The 17,198-nt window shown below is 39.3% G+C and overlaps 1 protein-coding gene across 4 annotated transcripts in view; it reads right to left on the bottom strand.

The window, feature by feature from the left end:
- SLC25A26 (solute carrier family 25 member 26) overlaps positions 1 to 9,215 on the bottom strand; it is a 139,066-nt gene extending 129,851 nt beyond the window's left edge. Inside the window, exon 1 of one of the 4 annotated variants that reach the window (XM_058288147.2) lies at positions 8,978 to 9,215. In XM_058288147.2, the coding sequence (XP_058144130.1) occupies positions 8,978 to 9,010 (33 nt within the window). In that variant the 5' untranslated portion in view covers positions 9,011 to 9,215. The remainder of the gene's footprint in view (positions 1 to 8,977) is intronic. The other 3 variants (XM_058288146.2, XM_071212152.1, XM_071212151.1) reach the window with 3 other exon arrangements.
- Positions 9,216 to 17,198: the final 7,983 nt, after the last annotated feature.

Raw genomic sequence — 17,198 nt, 5'->3', positions numbered from 1 at the left:
ATAAAAAAAAGATCAAAGGCCTAATTATTGGAGCCATAACTATCAAACTCCTGGAAGAAAGCAGAGAACATCTTTAGGACCTTGTGTTAGGCAATAGTTTCTTAGACTTTACACCCAAAGCACAAACAACTAAAGAAAAAATAGACAAACGGGACCTCATTAAAATTTAAAACTTTGTGCCTTTTTCATGAAAGTAAAATGACAATCTATACAATGGGAGAAAATATTTGGAAACTACATATCTGATAAGGGTTCAATAGCCAGAATATATAAAGAAATCATTCAACTCAACAACAAAAAGATAAGCAACCCAATTAAAAAATGGGCAAAAGCCTTGAACAGACATTTCTCCAAAAAAGTTATACAAACGGCTAAAAAGCACATGAAAAGGGAAATGCAATATCATTAGCCATTAGGGAAATGCAAATCAAAACCACAGTGAGATATCATTTATCACCCACTAAAATGTTTACCATTTAAAAAATGGAAAATTGGGAAACGGACTTTGGCCCAGTGGTTAGGGCGTCCGTCTACCATATGGGAGGTCCGTGGTTCAAACCCTGGGCCTCCTTGACCCGTGTGGAGCTGGCCATGCGCAGTGCTGATGCACGCAAGGAGTGCCGTGCCACGCAAAGGTGACCCCCGCGTGGGGGAGCCCCACGCGCAAGGAGTGCACCCGTGAGGAGAGCCGCCCAGCGTGAAAAAGAAAGTGCAGCCTGCCCAGGAATGGCGCCACCCACACTTCCCGTGCTGCTGACAACAACAGAAGCGGACAAAGAAACAAGACGCAGCAAATAGACACCAAGAACAGACAACTAGGGTAGGGGGGGGGAATTAAATAAATAAATAAATCTTTAAAAAAAATAAAAATAAAAAATAAATAAAAAATAAAAAATGGAAAATTACAAGTGTTGGAAAGACTGTAAAAGGAACACTAATTCATTGCTGGTAGGAATGCTAACTGGTGCAGCCACTGTGGAAAACAGTTTGGAATTTCCCTCAGAAAGTATGGAATTACCATATGACCTAGCAACTCCACTTTTAGGTATATACCCAAAGAATTTGAAAGCAGGGACTCAAACAAGTTTTGCACACAGATGTTTATAGTGGCATTATTCACAATTGCCAAAAGGTGGAAGTAACCCAACTGTCCATCAACCGATGAATGGATAAACAAAATAAGATAAACACAATAGAATATTAGCCATAAAAAGGATTGAAGTTCTGATACCTGCAACAACATGGATGAACCTTGAAGACATCACGTTGAGAGAAATAAGCCACACAAAAGAACAAATATTGTATGATATCACTGATATGAAATAATTAGTACAAGCAAATTCAGAGTCAGAGACTCTAGCATATAGGTTACCAGGGGACAGGTTGGGAGTTGGAAATAGGGATCAGTCAAAAGCAGTGCTGACGCAAAGTACCAAAAATCTTTTGGCTTTTATAAAGGGTATTTATTTGGGGTAGAAGCTTATAGTCACAAGGCCATAAAGAATAAGTTACTTCCCTCACCAACCATTGCCACGTGTTGGAACAAGAAGGCTGCCAGTCTCTGTGAGGCTCTGTGGTCCAAGCTTCTTCTGATCTCAGCTGTAGGCTAACATAAGGCTCCTCTCTCTCCCTGGGGCCTCTACCGTGTCTATGGTGGTGCTCTCTATTTCTCTGTGTTCTTCTCTGTGTATCTACTTCCATATTCTTGATTAAGCATCCATTTATATATAGCCCACCAAGGGGGTGGGGACTCAACCCTGCATGCCCTAACGATGCAGTATAATCAGAGCCCTAATCTTAACATAATTTAATCAAAGGCATCTCAGCTGAATCTAATACAATCAAAGGGACTCAAATCCAGAGGAACAGACCAGTTTACAAACATAATCAATATCTCTTCCTGGAATTCATAAATAATATCAAACTGCCACAGGAGTTAAGGGTTAAAATGTACAGGGTTTCTATTCAGTATGATGGGAAAGTTTTGGTAATAGATGGCGGTGATGGTAGCACAACTTTGAGAACATACTTAAGAAAAAAGAGTTATATATGAATGTAGTTCAAAAGGAAATTTTAGGTGTTATTTATGTTATTAGAAAAAAGTTTTTTTAAATCCGTGGACCTGCACAACACAGTGAACCCTAAGCTAAACAGTGGAGTATAGTTAATAACACAAGTATAAAAATGTGCTCTCATCAATTACCACAAATGTACCACACCAATGCACGGTATTAATAATAGGGCATATATGGGAATCCTGAATGTTATGCATGGTTTTCTGTAAACTCACAACTTCTCTAATTTAAAAAAAAAAAGTTAAAATACACATTTAAGAACTGTATTTTCCATGACACTGAAAAAGTATAATCCATATTATTCAAAACCACACCGGCAAAGATCAAAGTGATCAGTTATTTCCATCTTCTGAGATGACAAAATGATCAGGTGGTACAAAAACTAATACCTAGCAAACACTATCTACTTGCCACTTACCATAAAACCTCTCCAAGAGTTAATTGGAAAAACAAAACTACACTTGTGAGAAATCCAATAATGACTATTTTTAAATTAATTAACATACTTAAAATATTAAAAATTAGTTTTCACTAAAAATGTACACTACCAAAAACATTAATTCTCTACCATATGATCGGTCATATGGTAAGTCATGCAAGGACTTACCAATGCTTTCTAATCTCTGAACAACTTAAAAGGGTATCACCAAAAGAGCTCAGAAATGTGCCAGTGGAGAACAAGCAGGATTTCTTGCATGACTTCTTTCTGGATTTAAAGGTGGCCTTTCTAAATCATGGAAAAAGGTTCACAAGTAATATAGGAAGGTAATAAAAGAAAACTTTTGCAAGATTCTATACTTTACCTTTTAAAGGACTTATGAAATTCAGCATGTAGACAAAATATTTTGCCTACCTCCTCATTTTCTCAAACATGGAAATAATAAAATCCTGGTAAGAATGTCTGATATGACTCAATTCCTTAAAAATATGCTACACTTCATTCTAATTTTTATGTCAATCTTAGGAGAAGGTGCAGAGAGGAGGTGCTTGCCATCTACCACTAAATTTTAATCAATAGGTTGATTATTCTTTTTAATCTATTTGGCATGCATTGTTCTCTAACCCTTCTTTTATCAGAATTCTTATCCTCTGAGAATAAAATGGTCCAATTCAATCTACTTAAATTATGTAAAAAAAAATAAGTCAATATAATTGAATTCTAAGAAATTCTATAAATTCTTTTATCCTTTAACATGGGAAGTTTGTTTTATTGATGGTCACTTACCAAAATGGTTAGCAGACAAAGGTAGGTTTCATTATTTCTGATAGCTTACACTGGAAACATAAGTTAAGAACTAGACAAAATTCAAGAAACAGAGCACAGGCCAGAAACCAAGAAGCCTCATTATAGTATAATAATTCAATAAAATCCTGATATCATATAGATGAAATGCTCATCTCTAACTTAATAAATGTAAAAACTGGATATAAGTTATAGAAAGGAATTACTCTGGGAGTTTAAAAGGTCAGATTACATGCTATAAAACTTTTTTTTCTAAAAAGGAGGCTGGCATGACAACTGTGACAAAGAGAAAAAGAATCACTGCTGCTCAGCTATAGGACAAAACCAAATCTCTCGTCTGATTTAACTTAGCAAAATTATCACAAGCCACTGGCCTAAAAGATACTTAAGAAGAACCAGCCAGAACATTAATGTGGCTTCTCAAGGGAAACATCCCTCCCACGAAAGCCTAATGCTCCACTAGCTGACCAAAATACAGAATATTCTGTGTCTAGGAGATTTCCTGCCTAGCCCAGTCACAAGCAGAAATGGAAGACTTGCTCACTCTGATTTAAATGCCAAAAAGATGCAAGTCACACAAAATCGCGCCTGTTTCACTTGTACAAGGTGCTGGGTTCAATCTCCAGTACTTCCTATTCAAAAAAAAATTACCATCTAATATTTCGTTCTTACTTTTCTTCTATTTCCTTACCGAACCTAAGCATAACCCACACTGTTTCCCTCAAGTTTCCTTCTGCCAGTGATTTAGCAGAAGGCTAGGTCCAGTGAAAAGACATTACCACCCAGCTTTTTCAGAACCACCTCACTACAGCTGGGGGGGCAGGCAGTGCCAACATTCATCTTTTTTTTTTTATTTATTTCTCTCCCCTTCTCAACCTCCCCCCCTCCCCCAAGATGTCTGCTCTCTGTGTCCATTCTCTGTGTTTTCTTCTGTGACCGCTTCCATCCTTATCAGCAGCACCCAGAATCTGTGTTTCTTTTTGTTGCCTCATATTGTTGTGTCAGCTCTCCGTGTGTGCAGCCACCACTCCTGGGCAGGCTGAACTTTCTTTCGCGCTGGGCAGCTCTCCTTATGGGGTGCACTCCTTGAGCATGGGGCTCCCCTATGCGGGGACACCCCTGTGTGGCAGGGCACTCCTTGCGCGCATCAGCACTGTGCATGGGGCGCATCAGCACTGTGCATGGGCCAGCTCCACAGGGGTCAAGGAGGCCCAGGGTTTGAATTGCGGACCTCCCACGTGGTAGGCGGACTTGGCCCAACATTCATCTTTGAAAGCACAAAAGATAAAATGTTGGAAGCTAATCCAAACTTAAAAAGCAGTGAAGATAATTTGCTAAGGCATAGAAAAGATACTTGCTCTGTGTTATATGCTAAAAGATGAGATAAAAGCAAGTACTGTTCAAACTACTCTTGATTAGTTTTTCACAAAGACCTAAATTCTTAATGTTTCTACTTTTACAGGACATAAATATTAGTTTTACTATTTTTTTCCATTTCTCTATATGCTTATAACCACTATTAAGAGTTTTTAATGTTTTGACAAAAAAATTTAAAGGTCATGAAATAACTGCAATTTTCCCCATGGATTACAATTGCCTTGCATAGTTTCAGCTTGCACAGTCTTTTTTTTTTTTAAGGTACCTGAGCCAGGGATTGAACCCAGGACCTCATGGGTGAGAAGCTGGAGTTCAACCATTGAGTCTCCTCTGAGTTGGCTCCCCTCAGCTGGCTTTTTGGTTTGTTTGCTTATTGTTTGTTTTTTTGTTTTTAGGAGGCACTGGGAGGCGAAACCGGGACCTCCCACATGGCAAGCATTCAACCACGCCCCTGCAGTCATTTTTACTGTTCCACACTACCATGCAAAGTGAGGACTGCCTATAGCACCCATACTGGCCAAAGTCCCTTCACCTTTAACCTAGGACTGGTTCAAAAGCAACTGCACCAGAGATGTTTTTTATTTCATTTCTTTAAGTAACAAGCTAGAGGAACTGATAAACTACAATGCCAATGAAATAAAACTGAACTGGGTAGGAAGTTCAGGAAGCGAGAGGTGTGATGATGGATATGCTATTAAAAAATAAATTATATTTTGCATTAAATAAGGAGAAAATGTAATCCTACAATCAAAAATACTTAGGTGGTATTTGCAGATCTAGCTTTCTTATACGAATGGAATAATTTTTTACATAGTTTTAACTAGGCATTAAAAAAACGTATACATGTACAATTTTGTAATTTTTTTCCTAATTTTAGGACATAAACATTTTCCACATTTCCACAGCACATACTCCTCACAAGCACTATTTTTAATGGCCCCAGACTAGCCCACTAAAGGATCTAACATTATTTACCTAACATTTCCTTTTTGTTCCTTGTTTAAGTGACTTTCTATTTTCTTTGTTGAATTAAATGTTATGAACATCTTTAAGTTAGTAACACTTTGTTCAGAATTGCCTTCCTAAAAGCCTGCAACGATCAATGAACTCTTTGAGAGTTTCTTTCTGAATAGCCCACTCTACATCCCAGAGGAACACTAACCTTGACTGATGATGTAAAATTCACAAATCATCCCAGGCCTCTCCCCTTATTATACTCTACAGCCCTTCAGTCCTCTTTATGAAACTTTAGGAAAGGAAACTTTCAATACCTGCTACATGTCAGACTCTGTGTTCCATGTTTAATATTACCTCATTTATCCTGGAAACAGAGTTCCATGACGTCAGCAAATATCTAGGCCTACCATTCATTCATTCAACAATAGTGTTTAGTGCCTACAAGTGCCAGTCACTGGTAATATAGTAAGTAGTAAGCAAAGCAGACTTCCCTAGGAAGTGCTCAGCTTACCTCAAAGGCATTCCTAACTTTAAAGAAAAAAAAAAAAAGCCCCTCCATTGCTGGACTAATTTGATGTAAAACCTTCTAGTGGCATCCTTTATACTTGAAATAAAATCCAAATTCTTTTCCATGTCCCACAAAGTTCCACCTCAACAGGCTCTGCCTACCTCTTCAGCATCATCCCCTGACACATGATCCTCACCCTCAGCCAACAGTTCAACATACTAAGCTCCCTCCACCTGACAGCTTCACACACCCTGCTTTCTCTGGCTAAACTTTGCCCTCTGCTTTTCAGAATGCTTAACCCTTTTCCATCTCTTAGGTCTTAGATTAAATGTTACCTCCTTAGAGCCCTTCTTGGTTACTCCATCTAAAGCAAGCTCTCCATTATTACTCTACATTCCATCACACCCTCAGTTCATTTCTATAATAGCATTTTACTACATGCTGCAACTGTTTGTTTTCTTTGTTGGCCTTTCTCCCTGCGGCGCCATCAAGATGGCATTGGATTTGTGCATCACAGTATCTCCAAGCCTATCACAGGGCCCAGTGGGCAGAGCACATGACAGATAAACTGCATGCTGCAGAATAAAATATTATTCCTTAAGCTAGAATGAAATGTAATTTCCTTGAAACTTTCCAACCATTGTTTCTAATTGTTCCTTCTATAACTACATTGAAAAAAAGAGGGGACATTTTTCTGCATGTGCAGTATATTTTAATTACATATATATATTCTTTTGTCAACTCTACACTCATCTGTTTTTAGCAACTGTAACAGGTGCTGACATTGGCAACTGTATCAAGAAGTAATTAAAGGGGAGCAGATATGGGTCAAGCGGTTGAGTGCTTGCTTCCCATATGGGAGGTCCGGGGTTCAGTACTCCTTGCCTCCTAAAAAACAAAACAAAAAACAAAAAAAACGAACAAGAAGCAAACACCATGAAAAACAAAACAAAACAAAACAGCTCATGGAAGCCAATGTGGCTCAGTGGTTGTGTTCTGGCTTCCCACATATGAGCCACATATAAGGGCCAGGGTTAAATCCCAGCCCCAGTATATAAAAAAAAAAAAAGTAACCAAAGGCTCCAGGGTTACACCACCTGGGTTGGAATCTAAGTTCTAGCACTTACATACTCAATTGTGTGACTTCCAACAAGTTATTTAACATCTCTGTACTCTAGTTCTCTCATTTGCAAAACTAGAATAAGCCTTCAATTGTCTGTGAGAATTAAACTGGATAATGCAGGGAAGCGGACTTGGCCCAGTGGTTAGGGCGTCTGTCTACCACATGGGAGGTCCGCGGTTCAAACCCCGGGCCTCCTTGACCCCGTGTGGAGCTGGCCCATGCGCAGTGCTGATGCGCGCAAGGAGTGCCGTGCCACGCAGGGGTGTCCCTCCTAAGGAGAGCGGCCCAGCCGGAAAGAAAGTGCAGCCTGCCTAAAAATGGCGCCGCCCACACGGAGAACTGACACAAGATGAGGCAACAAAAACAAACACAGATTGCCGGGCCGCTCACAACAACCGAAGAGGACAAAGAAGACGCAGCAAATAGACACAGAGAACAGACAACCGGGGAGGGGGGAAGCGTAGAGAAATAAACAAACAAACAAATAAATAAACTAGAGAATGCATGGAAAGAACTCACCCCAGGAACCTCTTATATTTTTTAATGTAACATTTTTTGTGACCTATGTATCTTCAAAAAAATACAATTAAAAAAAGAAAGAAAAGAACTTACCCCAGTTGCTGGCATAAGTATATTAGTTATCAAAACTACTATTGCTGTCTCTAGCTAAACAGGAAAACTTGAAAATAGCAACAAATTCCGCTTTATCTCTAAGACACAGCTTATACGAAGTCTCAACATATACCTCAGTTCTGCTAAGAAATCTTTCCAAACCTCTCTACAATCACTCTTTCCTCATACTCCCATAACATGCTGAGCCATTTTATTATTACAAGCCATTTTACTATTATTTTAAAAGCTATTTTACTATTCTCCACCACCCGACCCACGTAAGCAGGCTTTCTAGTTCTCCTGTTATCTCAACACCTGATAATTAAATGAATAAATTCCTCTAGGCCTCCATAGCCTACTGTGAGAGGCTTTTTATGTAGGTAATCACTCTCTTGTATTCAATGCCATATCAAACATCCCCTATTGGACTAGCCATAATAGGGGCGCTAAAATTTTTGTTAAATAATTTTTTTTGTTTTTATGTTTGTGTTTTTGGTTTGTTTGTTTTGGCTTTTGTTGTTAAAATATGTTGATTTCCATCGTTTTCTAAGCATCTAAGTACTCAGCCTGGCCTACTGACTTCCCGAGGTCCGGCGCTATGTCTATTTTTGCTCATCGATTTTTACCCAAAGCCTAGAAGACTGCTTAGAGCCGAATAATCGGCTCAATTATGTACTAAATGAATGACAACATATGTCATTTTCCGAACTTAAAAGAGATAGAGTCAAAGGACAAAAGTGTTGGACGGGGGGCTGCGAACAATTTGAGTGAGGAGTTTTGCTTAGTTACGCATTTTCTTTAATTCTCAAGTTCTCCAGAATGGGGTTGGGTGGTTAACTGTTGAATTAGGGGGAGTGAGTCAAGTCCTCTCCTCTCCACCCTCAAGGAAAGCCCGCTTGCGGTAAAGGAAGCCAGGACGGCGGCCGAGGAGCCCTCGCTCCCTCCCAGAACTGGCGGCGGGTGACCCCAAGAACGGTCCAGCGATCGAAACTGGAAAAAAGTACTCTTGTAGAAAAGAGCCCCCAAGGGCTCACCAGGGCCAGACTTCGGCACTCCGAGCGCCCCCACAGCCCGACACTCACCACTAGCGAGGCCGTGAACCCCAGTCGGTCCATGACCGCAGACCCGGTCAAATTATATTCTGAGGCTGAGCAGACACCGGTCGGGACACCTTGCGCTGGGCGCCGCCATCTTGGGGGCGGGGCCTGAGGGAGACGCACTTCCGCGGCAACGTGACGTAAAGCACAACAACTGCACGTGCGAGCCGGAGGAGCAGGACCCGGAGACGCGGCGGGTAGGAAAGGCGCGACCGAAACTCCGCGCCTCTTCTCTACATCCGCTTCCTGCAGCCTTAATGAAAGAACTCTCGCGAGCAAATGAGGCTCCACTGGGAACCAGGAGATCGGCTGTGAAGGCAGGTGTCATTCTAAAGGTTTTGCAAAAAAAAGAGGCGTGGCTATTGTGCGGGAGGGGGTGTGGGGGCGTGGCTAGTTTCTGAGTTTGCGGCCTTTTGTTTCGGTTATTCATGTGTGGTTTAATCCTGGCTTTATCTGTACAAATTTTGCATAAATTTCTATAAAATAGACTCATTGTCAGAAGACTTTTAAATAAAGATACATTAAAACACTTCAAGTTTCCTTATTATAGCGAAAAAATAACATCCTCCATTTCTCCTTCCTGGCACTTGTTGCACTTAAAAATTATTTACTTCAATTATTTACTTGCTCATCTTGTTCACTGTTGCATCAGTATGCAAACCTCAAAGACCACCCAGTACATAGTAAGTACTTAATCGTCATTTCTTTTGATGGAATGGATGTGCTTTTACATTTATTAAACTAATACTCTCTAAACTTCCATAATAAGGGTCAGCTACAGCTCAGACTTGGCGCTAGGTGACTGACACGTTCTCCTTTAATCTTCACTACAACCCTAAGAGGCACTGCTACGGACCTCATTTGACAAAGGCGGAGCTCCAAGAACTAGCCAACCCAAAGCTACAGCTGACAGCAGGGCCAGGGTTGAAAATATACATAGCCCTTGTCACCTCTCCTCAAAACCCATGCAACAGCATTCCTATCATTCTCCTTGCGTAGCCTGTCTTCAATCTATCTTCCACACCACTGCTAGAATCTATATTCTCTTCTAGATGAGATGATCTAGGACTGATGCATAGTTTTAGGGTTAGATTAGATTCAAATTTTGAGCCGTCACCTACTAGCTTCGTGACTTTGGCCATAACTTCACTAAGAATGCTTTTCTTCCCATGTAAGGAGGGTATAATGATAGTACTGTTGTTGTGGAATTTAAGAGAAGTTCAATTATTCGAGTATAGAGAGGCCAGGACTCAGGAATGATTTTGAGAAGGAAAAAAATGGTTTATTGACGGCCGGCCGGACTCGGGAGCTTTCAGTTTGAATCCCGAGCCCCGAACAAGATTTTCAAACGTCTTTTATACAGAGAGGAAAGGCCAAATGGTCCCTTTGTTTCAGTTCTCAATAGGCTTCAATTAGCATATATCTCTTTCACATCTTAGGTAAGCTTTTAGCAAGGACTCCAGACATTTTAGATAAGCCTTGGTTTTTGCATTTCCCCTAAATACTTAAAGTTTATAGCCCTTGCTTTGTTAAACATTTCCTGGGACTGGAGCCTGCTGTCACCGTCCCTAAGGGCAGGACTGCAGCCTCTTACCGTTCCACACCCACAAGTCAAACAACTTAGTTATTTCTGAAGAGACACAAGTCAAACAGCTTAGTTATTTCTGAAGAGACAAAGAGCCTTCCACCCATAGCCCACATCATTCCCCCCTTTCTGCCAAAGATTAACTTGCTAAGCTTTGGCATAATTATTGTTGGAGCTATGAGGTGGATGGCTGTCTGTTGTTTTGATTGATTATTTATCAGTCTTTAGTACAGCATCCAGGACTGTTTTTAGAAGTTTAGAGCTTTTCATTCTGGACAGCAGAATCTTGGGCAGGGGCCTCCCGCAGTTATTCTGCTGCCACTGGCACTCACGTGGATTTCCAGTCAGGTTCCAGATCCATCTATTACTTTTATTTAAAAGAGTTTACACCTTTAATTTAAAAGGGGTGCTGAAGGGAGACGATCTCTTTTCTGTAACTGCTTCCTGCTGGCCATGGGCTGTAGTCATTGCCTAATAAGGTGTAAAACTCTTTAATTTATTCTAACTGGAGGAAGATGGATCTGGCATTCTGTACGAAGTTGGATGAAGTTTTCATATGGTTAATAAGATGTTCACTCTGAAAGAAACAAACTTAATTAAAAATTTGGAATACCCATTTTTTAAAAAGAGGACACATTGGATTACAGAGGTAGACAAGGTTAGGTGCCTATAAAGATGGCACTCCTTAAAAGCTGGTGGGAACAGCATATATTCTTTTTTAAGTTATCCATCTTTAGAGAGAAATTGCAACAGACACTTAGCTTTGTCTGAAGACACATTCCAAGCTGTTCAATGATTGACACTCATTCGCTCTGTCAGATGCTCCTGGTGAACTGGCACTCCTTGGGCAACTGGCTTCACTCAGGATTAGAACACTAATTTGGAAATACTCTTAGTTTTCACCTATGGGAGTGATCAGAACTACAGAATAAAGATTTTTACACCTTGGTTTTCATTGTACAATTTCTAGCAATTTTGACTTGTTCAATAGGTGACTCACCATCAGCAAGCAAGCCTCACTTTTGCTAACTTGAGACTGGCTGAGACTGCCACCTTATTCTATAGACATGTTATTAACTGTTTAGAAAATGATTTTACCAGGAATTTAACATGTCTAATATACTTCTGCACTTGGTCCAAAATAGAAAAGATAACATTACAATTATTAGGCATATATTTAGTACAGGATAAAAGTACAGCACTTAATATTAACTAATGTATTACTTAATGCATAAGGATTCAGAGTTGCCATTATTAGTTTTGAGTTTCAGGTTTGTAATACTTTACATGTTATCTCTCCATGAGAGCAGGCCATAATGCCAATTGTGTTTAAGTTTTACTTACAGTCTCCTGGTATCATGGCTCCACTTAGCATGTTCTTCAACGCAGTGAGCAAGTTGCAGCATCCTTCCAGTATTCCAGAGATTTTCCAGTATTCTATTAGCCTGGTGCATAGTGCTCTCTGGCACCATGGAACAGTGCCAGTCTGGAGGCGATATCCATTGTACACTTGACTGTACCGAGTCATTATTGGCTGCAGGAGCTTGAAACTGCAATATAGTTTCCATCGACTTCAGGAGCAGAACCAGAGACTGATATAGCACATATTTTTAATTGAGGGGTCAGTGACCAGCCTAGCCAATAACTCACATGGAGAGGCCACCTGTAATGTATACAAGGCCTGGTTCGAATGCACAAGAGTTTGACAATGTTAAAGTTTATTCCTTGTTTTATATATATTTTAAACAACTTAACGCAATACATATATCAAATGACTATTTACTTACACAATTTTACTATGAAGATAACAGTAGGTACTTTACTTTAGTAATAGAGGAAAAATATTATTTTTCATTGTTAGAATGAAAACAATTTTTCCAATAGAATCAAGACAACTTTTTATTACCATTTACTTAAATGTGTATTTTGCAGTGGCCTTCAGACAGGTTTATTATCATGAAGTTATTTCTGCTACCAATACCAATCTAAGTTTCTTTAGTTAACAATGACTTCTACAACTAGAACTATTTAAACATTTTCAGTTTGGAAGATGTTTTACAAACTCTTTATAATTGACTATAACCGCATTGACTAGACACCTCATGTTTAAATAAACTTACTAAATTACAATTACCAATGAAAGAAATTTACTCTTTATTTAAGAGAGCATATCTACAATCTTTTCCCTTTAGCCTAATTTCACCAATGTGAACTTACAATTTTCACTTACAATTTTCATTACTGTAAAGATTTTGTACATATGTTAATTTAGTTTATAAATTAACTATGGGAGATTACACTCAAGTTAAATAAAATTGAAACCATTATAGTTTATGCAAGGAATGTTCTCTTTTTCCCTTACAGGAAGCTAAAAACTTCTTTTCTTTAAGTTATGAAAATTATTAATTTAAAAGCATAACTGACTACCAGGTTTCAAAACACATTACACAATTACTTAATTTTTTAAAATCATAACCCAGGAAAGATCTCTCCATAGTTTTTATGGACTTTCCTTTACTTACTGAAATTTGTTAATAGAGCCACTAATTACCTTATTTTGTTGGAAAGAAATCTTCTGGAAGAAAATAAGGCTCACCAGATTGTGGAGAAGAAAATACTTTATTCTCAATCTTGCAAGAAGGGGCGCAGAGTCAGATATGGCTGGTGCCCCGAACAAAGAAAAATGACACAATTTATACCCCTAAGCCTAGCATGCAAGCTCTTCCTGTTTTTCCATAGATTGGATACTTCAGAAGTTACAGCTTATCTGAGATTTAACTTTCCCACGCAAAAGTTTGATTTAACTGCTTCTTCTATCACATTCCAACCATTTTAGTTTTTACCTGCTCCCCCCTTTGTCAAATAAGGAATAGAATTTAGTGCTGAAATGGCAGCGACTTAGTTAGCTCCTTCTTGGGCATCCTTCCACTGCCCATAGGACTGGCCTAAACTGGTCTCCTCCACTGCTGTCCAACCCGGGAGTGGGAGACTGAGGCAGCAGGCCGCCGGGTTACATCAACATTTTTCTTCTGTGAAAATTAACCTAATCTTTGTTTTGTTTTTTTTTTTTCCAATTTATGGCTGACAAAGGTTTAAACTGGGAAATTACCAGGCAAACTGATTCTTAATTCCCTAGCCTAGTAGATAGGTTTAATCTGCCACACCTAGTCTTGCCTTAAAAGCTCTTGCAAAGAGGAGGCCCTTTCCCAATTGTTTCCATAATCAGATTTCTATGACTTTTTCATCCTGCTTAGTTCAATTTGGGCTTTAAGAATATTTATAAATATAACTGCATATTTAATTTTTAACAATTTGAGCAAATAGGCAGACATGAATAGTTTGACACAACAACATGACTTTAGTTACTTTAAACTTTTCAAAGACTTTTGAAACTCTTCTTAATTTGCACTATGACCATGCAGTTTACCACAAGAATTTTCTTTCTTACTTAATGGATTGTAATAACCAAAATGTTCTCAATGCCTTAGCACCATTTTGTTTTAGAACTTTATATTTTACCTTGAAATTAGCAGAATTTTGGATAAGCAACAAGATTAGTTTTATATATATTTACTGAGGCTATTTGAAGCCTCAGGGAGACAGACTGCTTTCTCTCATGAATTGCCACTCTTAGGAACACTGACCGTCAAGGCAGGAGACTTTTCCCCCTCCACCCCCCTTTTGGTTTTGGAGATAATAAAACTCCAGTGGTCATTTAACCTTATTCTATCAGGCAGCAATTTATTTAGTTTACACTTGAATTCATGAGAGAAAGGGTTACTAATACCAGGAGAGGAGACAGTGCTGTCCCAGCTCTTCTCAATTATGAAATAACCGTAGGCAAAGGCAAAGGGTGAGGTTAGGCTTGAAGTAACCATAAACAAAGGAAAGGTTAGTGTAGAATTTACACTTAAATAATAGTTTCAGGCTAAATTCACCCAGCTATAATCTCAGTTATTGTCTTTCCACTGTTTTACAATATAAATGCATTTATAAATGATTTTAACTCTTAGTTACAGTTTTTATTAATTTTTTAAAACCTATTAATTTTATAACACCTTTAAATACCTTTCATTCAACTTATAACATATTAAATGAACTTAACCATTACTTTAATTTTTCCTTTAAAGTGAAAGAATAAATCTCTTGCAGTTAGTTTGAAATAAAAGGCTACTTTTCAGGATTTGATTTCTAGAACATAAAATGTTCTTTTAAAAGAACTCTTCTTCAAACATTGAGGATATGATGAGGTTAAAGCACAAGAAGCTATTGATAAATGATTTTCTTTATATATTGATCTTACTCAATTTAATCATAAAAATTTCTCTTCCACAAACCTTCTACACTTTCAGTATTCATTCAGGTTCTGTCCCACACTCTACTCTTTCCAATAATCAATCATTTTATCTTAGGACAAAATCATCTTCTGTTTCCTTAACAATAAAAACACATTCCATATATCCCACATACTGAGTTACCAGGCAAACTTCTTACAACATATAATTGCCATTAATACTAAACAAGTTTGTTAAAATAATGAACTTTTCTTCACTTTAAATACTTAGTAGCATGTAATACCAGAAACAGTTTTTTTGGAAGTAAGTTGGCAGGGGAGATTGGCTGCCGAATAAGTTTGTTATAAAATTGCCTTTTATTATTATTATTATCAATTCAGTTTTTTTAAATAATGACTTTCTGCAATTAGCCACTTAAATACCTTAAACAATGCTTTGTAAAACTTTTATATTTATACCCTTAACACAAATTTTACCTTCACAGAACATTCTCTTACTTAAGGTTACTACAATACCTTCTAAGAACCTGAGCAGAATGCAAACGTATTTTGGCTTTGACACCCTAAGGAGGGAACTTTACTGCATTTATTCTGATTCTGCTTTTCACCTCCTTCACTTCCCCCCCTTCCAGGCAGTCGGGTGCACAACAAACAGGAATGCGGCTTATGAATAGAAGGGTGGACTCACTGGAAAGGGGCAAGCCGCTCCCCCCTTTCCAGCTTTCAGCCAAAATGGGCAGACAGAACCTACTCAAATTTGGCAACTCTCCCAGGAACCCAGCCGCCCTGACTGGGACATTCCCAACAGACTTGGGTGCTTGGCGCGGACACAGATGGCCTCCAAGCCCCGGCAAAGGGCCAGACCAGAGACAAGACAGCAGAGCATGCACAAACATCTAGACTCCGCAAACATCCAGACTCCTCAGCTTTTGCCCCAGAATCATTTCACTCCCTTGCCAATGGCAAGGGAGGGCTCCAGCTCAGCTGTAATTCTACTTCATGTAAGGACACAACTCCAACACTAACATTGAGCTGACACAGACAGAAGCACAAAGGTCACTAATCTGACTCACAAGTTTATATATTTATTTTCACCACGGCTGCCCCCACAGCCATCACAAACCTCAGAACACTTAACATTTGGTATAAAGCAAATTCATTCACAAATTAGCACCATAACAAAAGATTTCAGCTAGACTTTTCCACTGTTTAAACTTTACACCCAGACCAAGCTCCACCAGAAAAGCCGATCCATTTTCCTGTAACCAAGTTTTGTTTTCCTTAATCTAGACCAATTTCCAGGATATTAGGACTCGAACCTATAAATACCCTTCCTATTAAAATCGAGACTCCACTCCTTTAGTGGATATAAGACCAGTACCAGATTCTAACATGCAGTTAGACAAACCCAAAACACCAGGGCTTTTCCCCGGTTTTCCTCCTTTTCCCAAGCCTAGAGAGAACGGCTTCCCCCCAGCCTTCTGGGGCTACTAGGGTTCTCTCGGGAGGTGATCAGCCTCCCCTTCCTAGCAATTAAAGCTAGGGCCTTCCAGACTCTGCTCACCCGGGGAGTCTTACCTTCTTCCATGTTCGGAGTTCTTTTTCGTTCCCAGAATCTTTCTCTTCAGACCTTCCATTGCCCTCGATTTTTGTCGGGAAGATTCTGGTGGAGCCCACATCTTTTCTGGATTAAATTTAATCCAGGGGCGCCCAGATTTGGGGTTCACCCGAGTCCTCCCGGCTTCCTCGGGGATTTGGAAGGGGCAGCAAAATGCTACCGTCTCTGGCCTTCATTTTTGTCCCTTCGCGGTCGCCATTAATGTTGTGGAATTTAAGAGAAGTTCAATTATTCGAGTATAGAGAGGCCAGGACTCAGGAATGATTTTGAGAAGGAAAAAAATGGTTTATTGACGGCCGGCCGGACTCGGGAGCTTTCAGTTTGAATCCCGAGCCCCGAACAAGATTTTCAAACGTCTTTTATACAGAGAGGAAAGGCCAAATGGTCCCTTTGTTTCAGTTCTCAATAGGCTTCAATTAGCATATATCTCTTTCACATCTTAGGTAAGCTTTTAGCAAGGACTCCAGACATTTTAGATAAGCCTTGGTTTTTGCATTTCCCCTAAATACTTAAAGTTTATAGCCCTTGCTTTGTTAAACATTTCCTGGGACTGGAGCCTGCTGTCACCGTCCCTAAGGGCAGGACTGCAGCCTCTTACCGTTCCACACCCACAAGTCAAACAACTTAGTTATTTCTGAAGAGACACAAGTCAAACAGCTTAGTTATTTCTGAAGAGACAAAGAGCCTTCCACCCATAGCCCACATCACT

Source organism: Dasypus novemcinctus, chromosome 26 (assembly GCF_030445035.2).
Source record: "Dasypus novemcinctus isolate mDasNov1 chromosome 26, mDasNov1.1.hap2, whole genome shotgun sequence".
Classification (NCBI taxonomy): Eukaryota; Metazoa; Chordata; class Mammalia; order Cingulata; family Dasypodidae; genus Dasypus; species Dasypus novemcinctus.
The sequence above is the reverse complement of the archived record's forward strand: the minus strand, read 5'-3'. Positions and strand labels throughout refer to the sequence as shown.